This window comes from Microcaecilia unicolor, unplaced genomic scaffold, assembly GCF_901765095.1.
Source record: "Microcaecilia unicolor unplaced genomic scaffold, aMicUni1.1, whole genome shotgun sequence".
In the NCBI taxonomy this organism is placed as follows: domain Eukaryota; kingdom Metazoa; phylum Chordata; class Amphibia; order Gymnophiona; family Siphonopidae; genus Microcaecilia; species Microcaecilia unicolor.
The window spans coordinates 215,249-238,315 of NW_021962936.1; the positions used below are offsets into that span (position 1 = coordinate 215,249).

At 47.0% G+C, this 23,067-nt stretch overlaps 1 protein-coding gene across 1 annotated transcript in view; it reads left to right on the top strand.

Moving 5' to 3' along the window:
- The first annotated feature begins 955 nt into the window (after window positions 1-955).
- Window positions 956-23,067, top strand: part of LOC115458677 (cold shock domain-containing protein C2-like) — a 31,006-nt gene continuing 8,894 nt past the window's right edge. Inside the window, exons 1-2 of the mRNA XM_030188506.1 lie at window positions 956-1,201; window positions 3,416-3,538. Of these exons, the coding sequence (XP_030044366.1) occupies window positions 1,023-1,201; window positions 3,416-3,538 (302 nt within the window). The 5' untranslated portion in view covers window positions 956-1,022. The remainder of the gene's footprint in view (window positions 1,202-3,415; window positions 3,539-23,067) is intronic.

A 23,067-nucleotide genomic window follows, 5' to 3' on the forward strand; every position in this document is an offset into this window, starting at 1 on the left:
GCAAAAACAAACCAAGTATTGCCCTTTACATCCAAAATGAATAAATTTAATGAGCTAAATTACTACTACTACTATTTAGCATTTCTGTAGCGCTACAAGGCGTACGCAACGCTGTACAAACACAGAAGAAAGACAGTCCCTGCTCAAAGAGCTTACAATCGAATAGACAAAAAAAAAAAAGTAATCAAATCAATGTGAACGGGAAGGAAGAGAGGAGGGTAGGTGGAGGCGAGTGGTTACGAGTCAAAAGCAATGTTAAAGAGGTGGGCTTTCAGTCTAGATTTAAAGGTGGCCAAGGATGGGGCAAGACGTAGGGGCTCAGGAAGTTTATTCCAGGCGTAGGGTGCAGCGAGACAGAAGGCGCGAAGTCTGGAGTTGGCAGTAGTGGAGAAGGGAACAGATAAGAAGGATTTATCCATGGAATGGAGTGCACGGGAAGGGGTGTAGGGAAGGACGAGTGTGGAGAGATACTGGGGAGCAGCAGAGTGAGTACATTTATAGGTTAGTAGAAGAAGTTTGAACAGGATGCAAAAACGGATAGGGAGCCAGTGAAGGGACTTGAGGAGCAGTCAATATTCAGAGGGTGTGTCCAGCTAATGTTTTGAGTTAGTAGGACAGAACCTGAGATTTGAATATTTGTTTGAATTACATCCCCTCCCCTTATTCAGTGGCTTAGCTGGGTAGGCTAAATTTGGACAAATAAAGACGTGGGTTTTCAGGCATCCTCAGGGTGGCACAAACCTTTATCTGGTCAGCACTGGAAGGATGAAGTAAAAAAAAAAAAAAGTTGGTCCACGTGCGAAAAGCTGGCCTAAAGTTACCTAGATAATTTTACCGCTTGCCTATGTTCCGCTTCCTGACCCTATATTTCTCTGTTAGTAATATTAGCCCTCCATGTCATCTCTGAAGGTGTTTTTTTCTTAATGGTCCAAAACTCTTCTTTTTCTCTAGATTACAGCAAGAGGCTGAAGCATCCTGGCCTCCCCTTGTCTTGGGAGACGGAATTGATCTCAGCGGGTGCGATGTCTTCTGATCCCACCACCCCACCGCCCACAGAGCAACCCCTGCAGTCCCCGAGGTCGCCCATCTCTCCTTCCTTCCCCTTCCACAGGGAGGGCAGCCGGCTCTGGGAGAGGAGTCACCACCTGCTCGGAGACCTCCCAAGTCCCCTCCCCACAAAGAGAACCAGGACCTATTCTGCGTACGTGGCTGTTGAATACTTCAAGGGTAGGGGAATTGGGGAGGGGGAGAGAGAGTTAGAGATGAATTGGGCAGAGGGTGCTGGGATATATATTATTCAGGCAGTGTATGGGGAAATAGATAGATATACAAAGAAGTATTAAGAGATGTGGGAATTGTCAGGCACGTTGGATACCCAGGCTGTTCTGCTCTGCTGGGCATTGTTACATAATTGCATCGGATGCCTTAGACAAAATAGCTCCCCCAATTTTTTTTTAAAAATATATAAGAGCATGAAAAAGAGTTCAGTATAGGCTGTACCTACAGCCGAGCGTGTCTTTCAGTGAGTCTAACTGCCATAGCAGCTCACTTTTAAGCTCTATACATCATGTAATACTCTCTAAACTCAAGCCCGCAGTGTTTTTTCAGTGAATGAAAATTAAATTTTGTGATATCCCATAACTATCTGTAATAAACCCATCTTTTAAAATAATAATGCTTTTTGCTCAAATGCATCCGTGTACAAACTTTGCCCCCGGGGGATTAATCTCCCTCCCAGAGGTTTTAATTCGATCTCTCGTCAAAGTTCACAAATAATAGATACGACACTAAGCACCGGAAAATGTAGAAAAGGAAAGAAGCAAAACTTAACTTTCCAATTCGGTTGCAATTTTACTGTCCGTTCCTCCACGTCCTACAGAAATTGCTGTTTCAAGTCCTTCCTCAAGGACGCCAGTGCCGCTTTCAGTCAGGTCTTTCAGCTAAAGATTTAAGTTTTGCTTCTGTGTGTGTGTGTGTGTGTTTTTTTTTTTTTGTAGTATACTATTGTGTTTGGTAATAGCAGACACTGTTTAGTATGCACTATTACAAAATTAAATGATCCAAAAATTCCCATCACTAATGGCAGGCGCTTTCAGAGCTGTGTGCTGGACATTTTCAGGAACACAGCTAGCGATCAGCTGACTGTTACAGACTCGTACATTCTACAGACACTGTGTTGGCCTGATGGCTTGGTGGCAGTGTGGCACAGTTGTGGTTCAATTGATTTTTGAGCTTGGCTTTTGCCATTTGGGCTAACTGGAGTGAAAGAAACTGCAGAGTCGGCTGTCATAGTCCCAAGGTCAGCATCCCAGCCATTGCTTTTCAGCAAAACATACTGGCAGTGTTCTATGTACATCTACACAGGGTTCCGAAGCTTTAAGTCAGGAAAGGGAAAGGGGAGAAGGGATTTTAGAGTTAGCTCATACCTTTTTCATTTGTTAACTCAAGGTGAGATATGTTTAGGAACAGTAGGTATTTTCCTGTCCCTGGAGAATTTAAAGGGTTAAGTGACTTGCCCAAGATCACACGCTAAATCTGTTAGTGCACCTTAGTAAAATGACCCTTTGGTTTGTGAATGTGCTTTTGTAAATTTAGTGCATACAAAATTGATTTCATGGACATTAACCTAAGAAACTGTATTTATAAAGATGATTTGTGTGTGCTAAAAAGTTTTGTTAGTGTGTGAGAGGACCTGAAAAAAAGTCCAAGAATCAGGAGAGGAGGCTGAATGAAGCAAAAATGAACCAAATATTTTTTCCCTGTGCATCTCCCCATCTCTCGAATACCCCTATGTACAGGGAAAGCTGGCTTTGTTTTGGCCTGCAAGATTTTAAGAATGGTGTTAACTGCGGTGCAGTCGGGTTATGGCTGAAAATGTGTTTTTTATTTATGTATGACATTTATACCACACAATTTTGAGTTCAATGTGGCTAACAAGCTAAAAAGAACATGAAACAAAATACATAAACCCACACTTATCAATTAGGAAAGAATCGTAAATATATAAAGAATTCAATAATAAAGCATAATGGAGAGAAAGGAAGGGGGAAGATTAGGCACCAGGGCCAATTGACAGAAAGTTTTTGAAAAGGAAAGATTTTAAAAACTTATGAAAAAGTAGCTGAAATATATAGATTTATAAACTACTTTCTTACAGGTAGGAAAATGAAGACGCAGGTAGTCTCTTGCACCAAAGACTGAATTGTGAGAAGGCAAAGTAACAAGGGCAACACCATATAGAATCTGAAATATGAGAGCACAGAGCTGCTTAAGTCAGGTGTTCTGGTTGGTTTTGAAAATTGGCTCCAGAGTGTCTAGCAGTGAACCCTCAGCAAAGGGCTGTGTCCTCTGGAATTATGTAAGCCAACATGACTAGTCGTAGGAAACTTTACTGCTTCTCTTACTCTCTTTTCAGAACTGCCCGTGCGTCTGCTGGCCCCCTCTACAAGGGCATCTGCAAGCAGTTCTCGCGCTCGCAAGGCCATGGGTTTATCACACCGGAGAAAGGCAGTGAGGACATATTCGTACACATTTCTGAGTAAGTCCCCTTGAACTCCCTTGGTGCTGGATATCTGGTTCAGGCAGCAGTGTGGAGTGGGTCACATGGGCTGTGGCCCCACCAATATTTTGCCCAACACTTTATCAGCAACTGTAGAGCATGGGGGTGGGGCTGAAGATTGGTTTGCTTGCCTCTCCATCCAAAAAGGTGTTCTGCTACCTCTGGTATCTGGGGTTGGTGGTGGGCTCCTCCAATCAGGAAAAAACATTGAAATGGGGTGGGAAAACTCCACTATTGAAACATCAGATTCTGGCATTGGCAAAATTTGTGCCCCATCACACTTTCACTTCCTGCTGCTGACTTTCATGGAAATTCTCATCACAGGTGACGTTATTGGTGGCCAGAAGCTGGGGAGACAGGGATCACATGCTGCAGTACTGTTGTACATGTTGGGTTGGTGTTTTTGATGCTGGGCCCAGAGCAGAACCTTGGAGGGGGACCCCAAAGCCCACCAGCAGGCTGCATCTCCTTCAGCTTTAAGCAGTCTTAAGAGCCCCCGCAGCATGGGGGTCCAGGGCAATTGCCCTGCTTGCACCCCTATAACGCCAGCCTTGGATACCTGAAAACACAGAAGACATGGGAGAACCCAGGGATATAATAGACACCTCAGTATGAGCCCTTCCTGGGGAAATTACAATTCTGCTGCTGCAGCTGCTCTTTACCGTTCCTGAAGTGCTATTAGAGATCTCCAGTTCTGTACAGTAATAGATCATGGGGAAGGGGGCACCTTACAGGGATTCCTCACAGGGTTTCAAAGCATTTTTATACAAGGTTTTAAGTGACAGACCAAAAAGACTGCAGTGCATAAAGTTTAGAGACCACACAGCTTCCTTCTTCAGACATCATTGTCACAGATTTTAAGTTTCACAGTCTCTGATTTTTCTGTTCCAATAAAAAGGTCACCCAGGAAAGAGCTGATCACTAATCAGGCAACAGAGTTTCTTTCTCAAGTATCAAGTTGTTTTCATTTATCAAATTACACACCATGTTCCTTGTTGGTGACAAATCAAATTAGTGAACAACAGAAAAAAACAAATCAAATGGAACCGCAATTAAAAAAAAAAAAAAAAAAAGCTCACAACTGACAGTGATTTATAAAAAAAAACAAAAAACTGACGCTTCCCTGACACTGTCTTCAAAGGGACAAAGTCTGTGTCAGATTGTCTGTTGGCTTTGGATCAGGTATGTTGTAAGATAACGTGCCTTGTGTAAGTCTTCACATGCAACTTGCTGCTGTCTGAAAAGTATTTAAGGAGTAAGGATCAATATTCAAAGTGATTTAACAGGCCAGAAATGGCTGCTGGCTGGCTAAATCACTTATGTGGGGTTATCAGCTGATATTCAGTGGCACTTAACCAGTTAGTGCTGCTGAATATCCCCACGGCAGTGGCATATTTAAACTAGGTGTAGCATTAAGCATGATGTAAATAGGAACAACAAACATAGTTTGAAATGTCTATATGCGAATGTCAGGAGCCTAAGAAATAAGATGGGAGAGTTAGAATATATTGCACTAAATGAAAAATTAGATATAATACGCATTGCTGAGACCTGGTGGAAGGAGGATAACCAGTGGGACACTGTCATACCAGGGTACAAATTATATCGTAGTGATAGGGTGGATCGAATTGGTGGAGGGGGTAGTATTGTATATTAAGGAGAGCCTTGAATCAAATAGATTGAAAATTCTGCAGGAAACAAAGCACTTCTTGGAATCATGGATTGAAATTCCTTGTGTAAAGGGGAAAAGGATAGTGATAGGAGTGTACTACCGTCCACCTGGCCAGGATGAACAGACGGATGCAGAAATGTTAAAGGAAATTAGGGATGCAAACAAACTAGGCAGCACAATAATAATGGGTGATTTTGATTACCCCGATATTCACTGGGTAAATGTAACATCGGGGCAAGCGAGGGAGGTAAACTTCCTTGATGAAATCAAGAACAGCTTTATGGAGCAGCTGGTACAGGAGTCGACGAGAGAAGGAAAAATTCTAGACCTAGTCCTTAGTGGAGTGCATGATCTGGTGCGGGAGGTAATGGTGCTGGGGCCGCTTGATAACAGTGATCATAATGAGGCAGTGAGCAAAAGAAATTGAATAATTCTGAGAAATCATATGAAGGGTTAATTTTGTTTAAAGGTGCTCAGATATTATTTTAAATTCTCAGTTCTGCTAGCAAGTGAAGGAATGTTATCTGGTTTAGGTTATTTACGTTTGCCGGGCTGGGTTAGAAAGGTCAGACACAGGAATTTCTTTCACCCTTGTGAGCAAACACATGTATTCTATTATGAGCCGGTATATAGCAGGCTGTTTGTTTAGGATTAGTTTAAAATGCTTAGAAGAAATACTGTTTAGAGAGAGGCAATAGATTAGTATTTACAAGTTTTTGATATTTAGAATATGTCTTATAAGAAATACTGATTCTGTGTAGTTAAATGTAGAATACCTTTTTAAACCTAATGTTACTCTCTGCTGTATTTTCTAAGCAAGGACTGCAGTGGAGAGGTCAAACATGTGTTTTGACTTATCTGCAGTTCTGGCTGGTTCAATGTATAAGCTGATAGGTGAACGAGGTCAGGGCTAGTTAGCTCTCTTCTCCTTGATTAATTATAAGCTAAGTGTAGGACTGGCCTCTTGAAAGAAATAACAGACCATAGCCATATGCTATTAAATAAGATTAGCTTTTGACCCCTTTAATGAATGCCAGAGTCCAGTAAGCAATTTAAGCTATAGATGAGAAATCAATCATGATGAGAAGATAAGAGTTCTAGTGCCATATTGTCTGGCTTGAGGGGCCCCAGGTTAGAGGTCAGTTTGAGGAATACCAAACCTATGTAACTGATATTTCAAAAGTAATGATTGGTTGAGGCAAGGTGACCAATCTATTCCTTAACCAATTGGGAGTAAAGGGGGCTAGGCTAGGAGGAGGGCTTAGGACCCTATTTAAGTAGGAGCAGAAGCAGTTTATGTCAGAAGGAGCTCAGAAGAAAGGAAGAAAGCTGGAAGACAACAGGAGAGACAGCAGAAGAGAAGCAGCTGAGGAAAAAGCCATAATATACAGAGAGCTGAGACAGAGGAGAAGAGAGCTAGAACTGATGTCCTGCTTTGTTTGCTGGCAAATAAAGAAGATTACTCTCTCATTCTGGTGTGTGCTGTCTGACTCCTGAAGTATCACAAATTCCTATCTCAATTCCTGCAACAATTCTTGGTGGCAGAGGTGGGATAAATCCTGCATTAATCCCAGCACCCAACTGACTGGAGAACATTCGCCGGGTATGTATTCTGTATTTTGTATTGTAATCCTAGCTAGGAAGTTGTAAACCAGCCCCTCAAGAAAGAGGGAAGGAGAATCTGATCAATTCTCAGCAAAGGCCCTAGTACCTTCTAGTCGCGGGGACTAGAAGCGAAAACGCTTGAGCTTATCTGTATCTGAGAAATTTGAAATTGTTGGGTGGGATTTTCTGTATGGAATGTGTGATGCTTGAATGTTAGAAGAGTGCAGACCCCTTACTGCATTCTCAAAAACTCCTTCCCTCTTTGTGTGTTGTAACTGTAAGCATTATGGGTGGGACATCATCTAGAACAATTGCTACCCCCCTAGATTGTATGCTTAGAAATTTCAAAAAAGGCTTTTTAATTAATGATTATGGACAGACTTTAAGCTCAAGTACTTTAAGAACCTTGTGTGAAGTTGAGTGGCCATCTATGGGAGTGGGGTGGCCCCCTAGTGGCAGCTTAGATATTGAAGTAATCCGGAAGGTCTACAGCATAGTAGTAGGAGGACCAGAATATTCTGAACAACTCCCTTATATAGATTCCTGGGACAGCCTTGTGACTGACCCTCCCTCTTGGTTGAAAACTTATATGGGATCCCCAGTAAAATTCATGTTAGGCCGTGTTCAAAGAAAGATTAGAAAATCTAAACTAGAAGAGGGAAAGAGCCCTAGGAAGCCTACCACCCAATCGGTGGCTTCCGCCCCTACCCTGTCTGAGAAACCCATACTCTCTGATGACCCCTCAGACCTTGAGCCGCCACCTTATGGCCCATTGTTGGGGTTCCGTGCCGCCCCCAGAGATCCACGCCGCCCAGCCCAAGCCTCTCCAGCACAGGCTTCTCCGGATAGTTCTTCCCCTCCTGTGCCAAACCTGCCACACCCTAGGTTGGACTTTTCACCTGGCCTCTACCCTTCTGTGCCAAATCCTCTCCTGTTAACCTCTGAAGACCCGTTTTGGGTTCCACTCCCTGACTCCTCAACTCCCGACAGCCCAGCCTCTCCTTCTAATACCCCTACCCACTCATCAGGGGCCCGGCATCCCTTTCAATGGACTGACTCACCTGTGACCACCTCTCAGTCTATGAGTACCCCTCCCCATCCCTCAGGATTTCAACCTACCTCTACTGAATGGGTTAGACCCGCTGCAATTACCTTTGAGCATGATAGGAGGGTAGCTCCTAGCTCTACCTCAGGTTCCATTCCCACCTCCTCGAGAGTTCTGCCACTTCGTCAGGTAACTACCACTCGACCGGATCCTAATAATCAGGGTCAGGTTATACAGGCACAGGCCTATCAGTATGTACCCTTCACAACCACCGATCTCCTGAATTGGAAGACGCATTATCCCTCTTATACTGAAAAGCCTCAGGCAGTGGTGGACCTAGTGACTAGCATTATGGCCACCCATAACCCAACCTGGACTGATTGTCAACAACTTCTCCTGACCCTCTTCACAACTGAGGAGAGGCGGAAGATTTTGCAAAATGCTGAGGCCATCACGCGAGAGCGTGTCCCCGGGGGGATACAGGACCCAGAGGGATGGGTTAGAGCTCGGTTTCCTCGCGCAGCTCCAGATTGGGATCCAAATGATGGGCAGCACTATGAACTGTTGTCTGGCTATTGCCGGGACTTACTGGAAGGTATGAGGAAAGGCATAAAGAGGCCCATTAATCTGGCAAAGGTCTCTGAAATTCTCCAAGGGGCAACTGAATCCCCTGGGGCCTTCTTAGAGCGACTAATTGAAGCCTACAGAACATACACCCCATTTGACCCTGAAGCCCAAGAAAACCAGAGAATGGTGAATAGCGCATTGGTGGCCCAGAGTATGCCAGATATCCGGAAGAAGTTGCAGCGTCAGGAGGGATTCGCAGGGATGAATACCACCCAGCTAATTGAGATCGCAACCAAGGTTTTCATTAATAGAGATCAGGAGGTGCGCCGAGAGGCTGACCGGAAGATGCAGAAGAAGGCCGACCTTTTAGCGGCAGCCATTACTAATTCCACTCTTAATCGAGGTCGACCTCTAGCTAATGGGAAGCCAAAGTGGGACCCCGGACCACCAGCCAGGCCCCGAGATTCCTTCAATCAATCCCGGCCAAGGGGGGAGAATCCCAGACCAAGATTGGAGAAGGATCAGTGTGCCTATTGTAAGGAAAGAGGGCACTGGAAAGATGAATGCCCCCAGAGGCGCCAGGGACTGAGAAGGGGACCAGGAGATCGAGGAAGCCGAGGCCGAGTTCGAGAGGGAAGATATGAGCCTCCTGAATCTGACATCATCGGGATAGCCGAGATGGCAGAATGGGACGAATAGGACAGACCGGGTTCCTACAAACTGGGCTCCCAGGAACCTATGGTCAAGTTAACTATAGGGAGCCGCTCAATTCCATTCATGATTGATACAGGAGCTGAACATTCTGTTGTGACGGAGCGATTAGCGCCTGTGTCTGGAAAAACTGTCCGAGTGGTGGGTGCCACGGGGGTGCAGAACCGGAGGCCCTTCCTGACAACCCGTAGATGCCAATTGGGCTCACACATAGTCACTCATGAATTCTTGTATATGCCAGACTGTCCAATCCCTTTGTTAGGTCGAGACCTGCTGTCCAAGCTTAGGGCCCAAATTTCCTTTGACTCTGATGGCCAGACTTCAGTCTCCTTTCGGCCCCCAACATCCAGCCCTAAGGGTATACTGAGTTTCTGTTGCCCTCTTGAAGAAGAATGGCGGCTGCATCAGTCGCAGGGCCAAGTTGACCTACCCCTGGCAGACAGCTTTCAGGTCAGTGGGGTATGGGCAGAAGATAATCCCCCAGGGTTGGCCCGAAATATTCCTCCTGTACATGTAGACTTACTTCCAAGTGCCCGGCCAATCCATCTTCGTCAATACCCAATTTCCAGAAAGGCTCTGGAAGGGATCCAAGCACATTTGAATCGTCTGTTATCCCATGGAATTATTCGTCCTTGCCAGTCTCCATGGAATACGCCATTATTGCCAGTTCAGAAGCCAGGGACTGAGGACTACCGGCCAGTCCAAGACTTACGAGTGGTCAACAAATCCACTATCTCATTACACCCTGTAGTGCCTAATCCATATGTCCTGCTAGGATTGATACCTTCTGGAGCTACCCATTTCACAACACTAGATTTAAAAGATGCCTTCTTTTGTATTCGGGTGGCCCCCGCCAGTCAATTGCTTTTTGCCTTTCAATGGGAAAACCCAGTAACAGGAAGGAAGCTTCAGTATACATGGACCCGCCTGCCACAGGGGTTCAAGAATTCCCCCACTATTTTTGGGACAGCCCTAGGACAAGACCTTAAGACTTTTAAATCTGAGCCTTCCAGGCGAGTTTTACTCCAGTATGTAGATGACCTCCTGATTGCAGCAGTGACCCAGGAAGAGTGTTTTGAGGCTACTAGAGAATTGCTGGAGCTACTCTTGGATGCAGGCTATAAGGTCTCACGCTCAAAGGCCCAACTTTGTCAGTCAGAAGTGAAGTATCTGGGCTTTTGCATTTCCCAGGGAAGTCGGAGATTGGATGCTAGTAGGAAGCAAGCAGTAGCTGCAATTCCCCAACCCAAGTCCAGAAGGGAAGTTAGGGAATTTCTGGGAGCAGCCGGATTCTGCAGAATTTGGATTCCAAATTTTGCATTGATGGCGAAACCCCTATACCAAGCCACAAAGGGGGGTGAAAAGGAACCATTTGAATGGGGATCTACTGCTCAACAATCCTTCATTGCCATAAAGAAAGCCCTACTCCAAGCCCCTGCGTTAGGCCTTCCTGATGTGGAGAAACCTTTCTCATTGTATGTCCATGAGAGACAGGGGGTTGCTCTGGGTGTGCTGACCCAGATGATGGGATCCTGGCAGAGGCCTGTTGCATACCTGTCTAAACAGCTGGATGGAGTGGCTAAAGGATGGCCAGCCTGCATGAGGGCCATTGCAGCAACAGCCTTACTGGTCCAGGAAGCTGATAAGTTGACCTTGGGGCAAGAACTGGTTGTTAAAGTCCCCCACGCAGTTCTTACCCTCATGGAGTATAAGGGCAATCACTGGTTTACAAATAACCGCATGGTTAAGTATCAAGCCAGTTTGTGTGAGAATCCACGGATACACCTGGAAACAGTGGCTACATTCAATCCCGCCACTCTTTTGCCAGCATCTGAGGGACCACCGGATCATGACTGTATCCAAACCATGGATGAAGTGTATTCCAGTCGACCAGATCTTAAAGATGTTCCATGGAGGGACCCAGATGTAATTTATTTCACAGATGGAAGCAGTTATGTGGAGAACTCCAAGCGACTGGCAGGCTATGCTGTGGTGACAGAAGACAAGGTGATAGAAGCAAGAGCCCTGCCCCAAGGAACTTCAGCTCAGAAAGCAGAACTTGTGGCCCTCATACGAGCTCTGGAGTTAGCAGCAGGACTGGTAACCAACATTTATACTGATTCCAAATATGCCTTCACAACTCTACATGCTCATGGAGCTTTGTATAAGGAAAAGGGACTCATAAATGCTGCAGGCCAACCTGTTAAGTATGGACCTGAAATACTTCAGCTGCTAGAGGCTGTGTGGGCCCCTAAGAAGGTAGCTGTCATTCATTGCAGGGGACACCAAAGAATAGATACTCCAGTGGCCCGAGGGAACCGCCATGCTGATCGGGTGGCCAAGGAAGCTGCTCGAGGACCCCCAGCAAGTACTGTGACTCCCCTGTTCCAAATCCGACTGCAAGAATGGACACCTATATATACCCAAGTGGAAGAGAAATGGGCTCAAGAAGAAGGTGCAGTAAGGAGACCTGATGGTTGGTTACATCTCCCTGATACCAGAGTTCTGGTGCCACGCCACCTAGCTTGGCCTGTAGTGTCTCAAGCTCATGACCTATCACACTTAGGGAAAACAGCACTAGCCCGCCTACTCAATCGAGTAGTGGTGCTGGAAGGATTGGATAGTCTGGTTGCCACTGCCTCTGCCCGATGTACTCTCTGTGCCCAGAATAATGCTCGTCAGGGACCCCGTATTCCACCAGGAGTTCAGTCTAGAGGACTAACACCCTTTGAGTCCCTAGTTATAGACTTCACAGAAATGCCCAGGAGTGGTAGGTTCCGATACCTCTTAGTCATGGTCTGTACCTTTTCTGGGTGGGTGGAAGCATATCCTACAGTCACTGAGAAAGCCACAGAAGTAGCTCGAGCCCTCCTTAGGGATGTCATCCCCAGGTATGGACTGCCTCTTGCCATAGGTTCAGATAATGGTCCCGCCTTTGTTGAAGCTACACTTCAGGCCCTGTCCCGCGCTTTGCGCATTACCTGGAAATTGCATTGTGCCTATCGTCCCCAGAGTTCAGGGCAGGTTGAGCGGGCAAACAGAACCTTGAAAAATAGCCTAGCAAAGATTTGTCAGGAAACCCAATTGAAATGGCCACAGGCACTGCCACTAGCCCTCTTCCGCCTCCGATGCACTCCAACTAAAGGAACAGCCCTTTCTCCCTTTGAAATTGTGTATGGGAAGCCCCCAGCCATTTTACAGGGAATTAAGGGAGACATAGGGATTTTAGGGTCTGCCCAGGTGCAGGAGCAGGTAGCCCTCCTGGGTAAGATCATTTCTGAGCTTCAGTCTTATGTGAGAGAAATAAACCCTGTCCCCTTCCAGGCTCAGGTACATTCCTTCCTGCCAGGGGATAGAGTTTGGGTGAAAGACTGGAAGCTCCAGCCTTTGGGGCCCCGGTGGAAAGGACCTTTTACTGTTTTGCTTTCTACCCCTGCAGCTGTGAAGGTCGCAGGGATTACTCCATGGGTCCATTGGTCTCGAATTAAGTCTGCTGACCAGACTGAGCCCAGCACGGATCAGACGGAGCCTAAACAGTGGAGAGCAGAAAGTGATCCAGCGGAGCCATTGAAGTTGCGCTTGACCCGAACCAAAGAATCTACTAGCTGAAAAGAAGGGTCAACTGCATACTGCAGGAGCGGCTGAACTTCGGCTTCATACTGAGACTCTTTCTTGCCTGATTCTGGCTTTCTTGGAATTTGAAAGCTTGATCCTTATCAGTTGAGGGTCTATCCCAACTGGTATAAGAACTCAAAGACTGAGAACACTATATGAGAGTAATCTGTGATTAGCACAGACTGTTGAAATATTACTGCTTAATTAGTTTGCTGTATTTGTTTTAGATTAGGAAGAAAGAAAATGTTAGTAGTTTGGATGCTTTTGTTGTTTTCTACTCCTTGCCTCCTTGTTCCTAATACCCCAACTCGCTCCAACCTTTGGTTATACTCTGTCCAGGAATTAATTAGCCAGGCAAAGATTACTTCCCCTTGTATTGTGTGTTCCCGATTTTCTCCTTCCTCTTAAGCCACTACGTCCCTTGTTCATTTCTCTAATAGTTTTAGTTTTAGCAGGGTTTTTGTTTTGTTTCCTGGCCTCATGTGCTTCGGCAGTATGCCGTCGGACCTTAACAAGTAGGGTAATGGTGGTTCATAAGTCTATTCCTAGTTAGGACCACTATAATCTCCAGAGTCTGAGTTGTGAGACTTATCTCTGCATAAGCTGATTTTAGTCTCAAAGGGGGGAATGAGGCAGTGAGCAAAAGAAATTGAATAATTCTGAGAAATCATATGAAGGGTTAATTTTGTTTAAAGGTGCTCAGATATTATTTTAAATTCTCAGTTCTGCTAGCAAGTGAAGGAATGTTATCTGGTTTAGGTTATTTACGTTTGCCGGGCTGGGTTAGAAAGGTCAGACACAGGAATTTCTTTCACCCTTGTGAGCAAACACATGTATTCTATTATGAGCCGGTATATAGCAGGCTGTTTGTTTAGGATTAGTTTAAAATGCTTAGAAGAAATACTGTTTAGAGAGAGGCAATAGATTAGTATTTACAAGTTTTTGATATTTAGAATATGTCTTATAAGAAATACTGATTCTGTGTAGTTAAATGTAGAATACCTTTTTAAACCTAATGTTACTCTCTGCTGTATTTTTCTAAGCAAGGACTGCAGTGGAGAGGTCAAACATGTGTTTTGACTTATCTGCAGTTCTGGCTGGTTCAATGTATAAGCTGATAGGTGAACGAGGTCAGGGCTAGTTAGCTCTCTTCTCCTTGATTAATTATAAGCTAAGTGTAGGACTGGCCTCTTGAAAGAAATAACAGACCATAGCCGTATGCTATTAAATAAGATTAGCTTTTGACCCCTTTAATGAATGCCAGAGTCCAGTAAGCAATTTAAGCTATAGATGAGAAATCAATCATGATGAGAAGATAAGAGTTCTAGTGCCATATTGTCTGGCTTGAGGGGCCCCAGGTTAGAGGTCAGTTTGAGGAATACCAAACCTATGTAACTGATATTTCAAAAGTAATGATTGGTTGAGGCAAGGTGACCAATCTATTCCTTAACCAATTGGGAGTAAAGGGGGCTAGGCTAGGAGGAGGGCTTAGGACCCTATTTAAGTAGGAGCAGAAGCAGTTTATGTCAGAAGGAGCTCAGAAGAAAGGAAGAAAGCTGGAAGACAACAGGAGAGACAGCAGAAGAGAAGCAGCTGAGGAAAAAGCCATAATATACAGAGAGCTGAGACAGAGGAGAAGAGAGCTAGAACTGATGTCCTGCTTTGTTTGCTGGCAAATAAAGAAGATTACTCTCTCATTCTGGTGTGTGCTGTCTGACTCCTGAAGTATCACAAATTCCTATCTCAATTCCTGCAACAATAATATGATCAGATTTGATATTAGCCTTGAAGTAAGTATACATAGGAAATAAAATACGTCAGACTCCGAACTGGATTCAACGAATCAGCAGCGTTACTTACAGCATAGCCACGGAGGAGTCGGAGGAAGACAAAATATGAAGACTGCGGGTTGGACCTCGGCTGGCGGGGGTTGGGGCCCCCCGCCAGCAAAGGTAAGCAGCGGGGGAGGGTTGACGGCAAGGGGGGGGGGTGGAGAGTGGCGGGGGGGGGGGGGAGGCAAAAATGTGCCCCCCCCTCTCTGGCTCTGGCCCCCCCTACCGCCGGATTCCAGATACGCCCCTGGTCTTCACCAAGGAAGATTTGGGTGGGATACTGGTGCCGGAAATGGTATTTGAAGCTGACGAGTCGGAGAAACTTAATGAATTCTCTGTAAACCTGGAGGATGTAATGGGGCAGCTCTACAAAATGAAGAGTAGCAAATCTCCTGGACTGGATGGTAATCATCCCAGAGTACTGATAGAACTGAAAAATGAACTTGCGGAGCTATTGTTAGTAATATGTAATTTATCCTTAAAATCAAGCATGGTACCAGAAGATTGGAGGGTGTCCAATATAACGCCAATTTTTAAAAAAGGTTCCAGAGGAGATCCGGGAAATTATAGACCAGCGAGTCTGATGTTAGTGTCGGGCAAAATGGTAGAGACTATTAAGAACAAAATTACAGAGCATATTCAAAAGCATGGATTAATGAGACAAAGTCAACATGCTTTTAGTAAAGGGAAATCTTGCCCCACCAATCTACTACATTTCTTTGAAGGGGTGAACAAACATGTGGATAAAGGTGAGCCAGTTGATATTGTGTATCTGGATTTTCAAAAGGCGTTTGACAAGGTACCTCATGAAAGGCTACAGAGGAAATTGGAGGGTCATGGGATAGGAGGAAATGTCCTATTGTGGATTAAAAACTGGTTGAAGGATAGGAAACAGAGAGTGGGGTTAAATGAGCAGTATTCACAATGGAGAAGGGTAGTTAGTGGGGTTCCTCAGGGGTCTGTGCTAGGACCGCTGCTTTTTAATATATTTATAAATGATTTAGAGATTGGAGTAACTAGCGAGGTAATTAAATTTGCTGATGAGACAAAGTTATTCAAAGTCGTTAAATCGCGGGAGGATTGTGAAAAATTACAGAAGGACCATACGAGACTGGGAGACTGGGCGGCTAAATGGCAGATGACGTTTAATGTGAGCAAGTGCAAGGTGATGCATGTGGGGAAAAAAGAACCCGAATTATAGGTACGTCATGCAAGGTTCCACGTTAGGAGTTACAGACCAAGAAAGGGATCTGGGTGTCGTCGTCGATAATACACTGAAATCTTGTGCTCAGTGTGCTGCTGCGACTAGGAAAGGGAATAGAATGTTGGGTATTATTAGGAAAGGTATGAAAAACAGGTGTGAGGATGTTATAATGCAGTTGGATCGCTCCATGGTGCGACTGCACCTTGAGTATTGTGTTCAATTCTGGTCACCACATCTCAAGAAAGATATAGTAGAATTGGAAAAGGTGCAGCGAAGGGCGACTAAAATGATAGCGGGGATGGGACGACTTCCCTATGAAGAAAGGCTAAAGAGGCTAGGGCTTTTCAGCTTGGAGAAGAGGCGGCTGAGGGGAGACATGATAGAGGTATATAAAATAATGAGTGGAGTGGAACAGGTGGATATGAAGCATCTGTTCACGCTTTCCAAAAATACTAGGACTAGGGGGCATGCGATGAAACTACAGTGTAGTAAATTTAAAACAAATCGGAGAAAACTTTTCTTCACCCAACGCGTAATTAAACTCTGGAATTCGTTGCCAGAGAATGTGGTGAAGGCGGTTAGCTTGGCAGAGTTTAAAAAGGGGTTAGATGGTTTCCTAAAGGACAAGTCCATAAATAACTACTAAATGGACTTTGGAAAAATCCACAATTCCAGGAATAACATGTATAAAATGTTTGTACGTTTGGGAAGCTTGCCAGGTGCCCTTGGCCTGGATTGGCCGCTGTTGTGGACAGGATGCTAGGCTCGATGGACCCTTGGTCTTTTCTCAGTGTGGCATTTCTTATGTACTGGATGTATAGCAGAGGTTAGAGGGAACACTGCTCCCCCTGTACAAGCACCACTTCTAACAACAAAAAAAAACAAAAACCGTAGGGGCACTTTTGAATACAGCAGGGAAGGACTTCTTCTCTGTCTACCAGCTGCCTCCCCCAGTACCTCTGTTACTGATGGTTATTATGCATTCTGTAATACACTTCAGGGAATTATGTACCAAAAAAAATCAAAATAATGCATGGCAAAACAATTCAGCTTGTTAAACAGAAAAGTATTTGCAGTACTGTGTTCTGGAAATATACGCAGGTACTTTAATACTTGTCTGTCTGTCAGCCCTAGCTCGCCCATCCAGCATATTCCCATTGGCCATGTGAACCTCTTTCCTTAGGTCAGGACAGTCTGGTACATGGTCCTGATCTTAGGAAAGATTTGGCCGCAAGTAGAAAAAGATATTGTTAGTCCAATAAAAAGTTATCGCTCTGGGCCTCTTTTACAAAGCTGGACCAGGGGCGTAGCCAGACCTCGCCAGGAGGGGGGGCCAGAGCCCGAGGTGGGGGGGCACTGTTTAGCCGCCCCCCCCCCCCGAGCCGCCGCCGCCGCTGCCGCCACCACCACATCGGACCGCCCCCCCTGCCGGCCTGCCCACGATCCCCTTCAAACCCCCTCCCGCCACCAACTCTCCCCCGCCGTCGCCGCCCGCCCCGTCGCCGCAAATGATACCTTTCTTGAAGAGAGAGTTCCTTCCGCGCTCGAGTAGCGCCTTTCTTCAACGAAGTTCCGGCGATCAGCTGTTTGGACGCCGGCAGCGTCACCAGCGTCGAAACAGCTGATCGCCGGAACTTCGTTGAAGAAAGGCGCTACTCGAGCGCGGAAGGAACTCTCTCTTCAAGAAAGGTGGTATTTGCGGCGACGGGGCGGGCGGCGACGGCGGGGGAGAGTTGGTGGCGGGAGGGGGGTTGAAGGGTATCGTGGGGCAGGGGGCCAGGGCCAAATCTACGGGGGCCCGGGCCCCCTCAGGCCCCACGTAGCTACGCCACTGAGCTGGACTATCGATTCCCACAGGAATTAAACGGGCTTCCTCTCATTTGCCGTGCAGGAATCACTAGCGTGGCTTTGTTAAAGAGGCCCTTTATTTAGTATTTGTAAAAATGTTTGATTTATTTTTTTAGATTAACACAACTACCACACTACTGTATCCTAAATTTAAAATAAAATGCCTTTTTACCTTTGTTGTTTGGTCATTTAAATTTTCTAATTGTATTGGTCCCAGCCTTTGGTTTTTGCTTTCCTTTATTTTTTCTTAATACTCCTTTCTCCGAGGACAAGCAGACTGATTGTTCTCACATGTGGGTTGACATCCCCGTCGGGTCAGGAAACGGCAAATTTTTCTCAGCAAAAATAAAAAGTTTTGCCAGAGTCTTCTACTGCGCGGACAACTTTGCGCGGACAACTTCCCGCCCGTCACGTGAGCATACATCTTCAGTTTTCTGTTCTTCGCGTTGAGGTGCGGTAGTTTTTTTCTGCACTCCTCTCTTCGAGTTTTCGGGTTTTTTCTCCTAATTTTATTATTACTGTCATTAAAAAAAAAAAAAAAAAAAAAAGTTCCCATAGTGTACTTTTAGTTTTGTCCCCTTTCAAGTTTCCTTTGTTTTTCATCGCGGCCAGTTTTTAGGCCACGCGGTCGGGTTATTCCCTTATTTTTGTACCCTTTTTCTTTTGTCAGGCACAATCGTGTTTTGATTTCACCGAAGCCTTTTTCTCTTCCATGTCATTGAAGACATCCAGTGGCTTCAAACATTGTACTCAGTGCAACCAGACCATCTCGGGTACAGATACCCACGCCTGGGGTATCCAGTGTCTTGGGCCCGATCATAGCCCAGCTGCTTGTAGTCTGTGTCTTCGTATGAAGAAACAGACCCAAGCATCTCGAAGCTCAACAAGAAAAGCTTTTTGGGGCTCGGTCCGGTCCTTCGACATCGGTACCGAGGTCGGCATCGAAAGGAGCATCGACGTCGGGAGGAGAGGTAATGGCTGCTGAGAGACCAACTCGCGCTGGGAGCAGCGAGGCGTCGAGTGGGTCTCCACCTGCCTCGAGGCATCCTGTTATGCTGGCCCCCCCCGGGACGGACCTTCGTCTGACCTGGCCCCGAGGAGACGTGAGGATTCCACGTCCTCATTGATACCGAGGAGTCTCGATGACTGGCGTTGAGCAAAGGCAAAGAAGCACCGTCATTGTTCTCCTTCGACACATGGTGCTGGGAGCTCCAGGGCGTCGAGAGTTGGCACCCGAGAAGCATCGGCGCCAAGAGGATAGTTCCCCCTCGATACAGGAGGTGCCGATGCGTCGGTCTCCTAGCAGCCCAGTACCTGCTCCTGAGCCTCCACAGATTCTGACACCGCCTGTTCCACCGACCCCGCAGCCTTCTCTGATGGTGGCTCTTGACAAGCGCATCCGGGCCTTGTTTCCAGAACTTCTGGAGGGACTTGTATGTCAGTCAGCTTCGGTGTCGGGGGTGCTTGCGCCTTCTGTATCATCTGCTGCAGCGATGTCTGGCCCTTCTCCTGTGGTGAGGTCCCCAACCGCGATGCCGCCTGTGGCATCGTCAGCTGCCACCCAGGTCGACTCCCCTTCAACATCAGTGGAGGGAGCTTCGCCGCAGTCCAAGCGGGCGTCGGCCTCTGGACATTGCTATCGAGGACATCGTTCCTCGGCTTCAAGGCAGGTCCAGTGTTAAGGTACCTTGGCAGAGGTCTTATCCGATACTGAGCAGGAGGGTTCATGGGAGTCAGAGGAAGATCAAAGGTACTTTTCTTCTGACCTTTCCCCTCCACCAGAGAGTCTTTCCTTTTCCTCTTTTGTCCGGGATATGGCTACGGCTATTCCCTTCCCTGTGGAGGTTGAGGATGAGCCCAGGACTGAGATGCTTGAAATCCTGGACTATTCTTCTTCACCTAAAGAGGCTGTGACAGTCCCTCTGCATAAGGTATTGAAGGAAGTCCTTATGCGAAACTGGTCGGCCCCTCTGTCTGGCCCTGTGGTCCCGAAGAAAGCGGAATCCTACTACTACTACTACTTAGCATTTCTATAGCGCTGCCAGGGTTACGCAGCGCTGTACAAGTTTAAACATGGGGAAGGACAGTCCCTGCTCAAGAGAGCTTACAATCTAAAGGTAAAAACTATGTAGTCAGTGTAGGTATCAGGAATGGGAAGGTGGTTAGGCGCCAAAAGCAAGGGAGAAGAGATGGGCCTTGAGTAAGGACTTGAAAATGGGCAGGGAGGGCGCATGGCATATGGGCTCAGGAAGTCTGTTCCAGGCATAAGGTGATGCGAGGCAGAAGGGGCGGAGTCTGGCGTTAGCGGTGGTGGAGAAGGGTACAGAAAGGAGTGATTTGTCCTGAGAGCGGAGGTTACGGGTGGGAACATACGGGGAGAGGAGGGTAGAGAGGTAATGGGGGGCTGCAGATTGAGTGCACTTGAAGGTCAATAGGAGAAGCTTGAACTGTATACGGTAGCGGATCGGGAGCCAGTGAAGCGATTTGAGGAGAGGGGTGATATGAGAGTATCAGTTCACGCGGTAGATAAGACGTGCGGCGGAATTTTGGACAGATTGAAGGGGGGATAGGTGGCTAAGCGGAAGGCCAGCAAGGAGAAGGTTGCAATAGTCAAGACGAGAGGTAACGAGCGAGTGGACGAGGGTTCGGGTTGGCCTGTTCAGAGAGGAATGGGCGAATTTTGCTAATATTATAGAGGAAGAAGCGACAGGTCTTAGCTGTCTGCTGGATATGGGCAGAGAGGGAGGAGTCAAAAATGACTCCGAGATTGCGGGCTGAAGAGACAGGGAGGATGAGGGCGTTGTCAACAGAGACAGAAAGTGGGGGAAGAGGAGAAGAGGGTTTGGGTGGAAAGACAAGGAGCTCAGTCTTTGCCATGTTCAGTTTCAGATGCCGGTTGGACATCCAGGCAGCGATGTCTGAAAGGCAGGCCGAAACTTTGGCCTGGGTTTCAACTGTGATGTCGGGAGTGGAGAGGTAAAGCTGGGTGTCATCAGCATAGAGATGGTACTGGAAACCATGTGATGAGATCAACGAGCCCAGGGAAGAGGTGTATATCGAGAAAAGAAGCGGTCCGAGGACAGATCCTTGAGGGACCCCAACAGAGAGCGGGACGGGGGTGGAAGAAGAGCCATTAGAAAATACTCTGATGGTGCGTTGGGAAAGATACGAGGAGAACCAGGAGAGGACAGAGCCCTGGAACCCAAATGAGGACAGTGTGTCAAGAAGTAGATTATGATTGACGGTGTCAAAGGCGGCAGATAGGTCGAGGAGGATGAGGATAGAATAGTGACCTTTGGATTTGGCAAGGAACAGGTCATTGCAGACTTTAGAGAGTGCTGTTTCTGTTGAGTGTAGTGGGCGAAAGCCGGATTGAAGCGGGTTGGAGGGACAGGTGGGGTCAAGTGATGGTTTTTTGAGAAGTGGTGTGACTAAAGTGTGCTTGAAGGTGTCAGGGACAGTGGCAGTGGAGAGAGAGAGGTTGAGGATGTGACAGATTGAGGGGTTAACTGTAGGAGAGATGTTGGTAAGCAGATTGGTGGGAATGGGATCAGAGGAACAGGTGGTGCACTTAGAGGAAGAAAGAAGGCGAGCAGTTTCCTCTTCGGTGATCTCAGGGAAGGAGGAGAAGGAGGCCAGGTTAGGTTGGTTGAGGGAGTGGGTTAAGAAGTCACAGGGAGGAGAAGGCTTGGAAGTGAATTCAAGGTTTATCTTCTGCACTTTATCGCAGAAGTAGTCAGCTAGTGTTTTTGAGGAGAGAGTGGGGGGGGGGGAGCGGAGGGTACTTTAAGTAGGGAGTTGAGGGTGGCGAAGAGGCGACGAGGGTTGGAGCCAAGTGAATTGGTTAATTGAGAATAATATTCCTGTTTGGCAAGGAATAGGGAGGACTGGAAGGAGGATAGCATGAATTTGTAATGGGTGAAGTCTGACGGGGTGCGAGATTTCCTCCAGACTCGTTCAGCAGAGCGGGTGCAGGAGCGAAGGTAACGGATGCAAGGGGTTAACCAGGGATGAGGATTAATGCGCTTAGTGGGGCGAGAGACAGATGGTGCTAGGGTATCCAGAGCAGTGGAGAGAATTTCATTGTAGGTAGAGACAGCCGTGTCGACAGATTCAGAAGACGAGATGGAAGGGAAGAGAGTGGAGATGTGAGAGGATAGGGTAGGGGGGTCGACAGCTTGGAGATTCCTGAAGGCAGTGGTTATAGTTGGGCGAGGTTGAGGGGGAGGGTGATGGTGATTTGGTGATGATCTGAGATAGGAAGGACAGAGGTGCAGAAATTGGAAGGTGAGCAGGAAGAGAAGAGAACGAGGTCGAGACAATTGCCATCACGGTGAGTAGGGGTGGTAGAGCATAGTCGGAGGTTAAAGGAGGATATCAGAGTGAGGAATTTAGAAGCGTAGGAGTTGGATGGGTTGTCAACGTGAATGTTAAAATCACCAAGAATGAGGGATGGAGATGCGGGATCAAGACAGTGAGCCAAGCGTCGAAGTCAGTAAGGAATGAAGAGAGGGGCTTATCAGGGGGGCGGTAGATGACTGCAACTCTGAGTGGTAATGGGTAGAATAGCCGGATGGAGTGAGCTTCAAAGGACGAGAAGCAGTGAGACCGGTAGGAGGAGGGGTTGGAAACTACAGGAGGGCGAGAGAAGTAGCCCGACGCCTCCACCGCGGCCATCTGGGCGTGGAGTGTGGGTGAAGAGAGAACCTCCATGACAAAGGGCCGCGACTGAGGCAGAGTCGTCAGGGGAGAGCCAGGTTTCAGTAAGGGCGAGCAGTTGGAGGGAATGAGAGATGAAGAGATCGTGGGTGAAGGGCAGTTTGTTGCAGATCGAGTGGGCATTCCACAAGGCGCATGAGAAGGGGAGGGAAGAGGGGGGGAGGAGGGGAATAGAGACGAGGTTGGAGACATCACGGAATCGTTTGCATGGATCCACAGTGAACCTTGATTGATGAGGTCTCAGTTACCCCACAATTCTATGGTGGTGGATTCCGCCCTCAAGAGAGCCAGGAGTACTAGAGACTATGCTTCGGCGCCCCTAGGCAGAGAAGCTAGGACTCTTGATTCTTTTGGGAGGAAGACGTATCAGGCTGCTATGCTCGCTGCCAAGATTCAATCATACCAGCTCTTCACGAGCATTCACTTGCGGGGCTCGATAAAGCAACTGTCTAGCTTGGTTGATGCACTCCCTCCAGAGCAAGCCGAGCCTTTTCGCCAGGTGGTCAGGCAGCAGAAGGCGCGTCGAAAATTCCTGGCCAGGGGTACGTTCGACACTTTTGATGTAGCATCCAGGATCACTGCTCAAGGTATAGTGATGCGTAGACTCTCATGGCTGCGTGTCTCTGACTTGCATCATTCGGTCCAGCAGCGAATGGCGGATGTTCCTTGCCGGGGGGACAACCTTTTTGG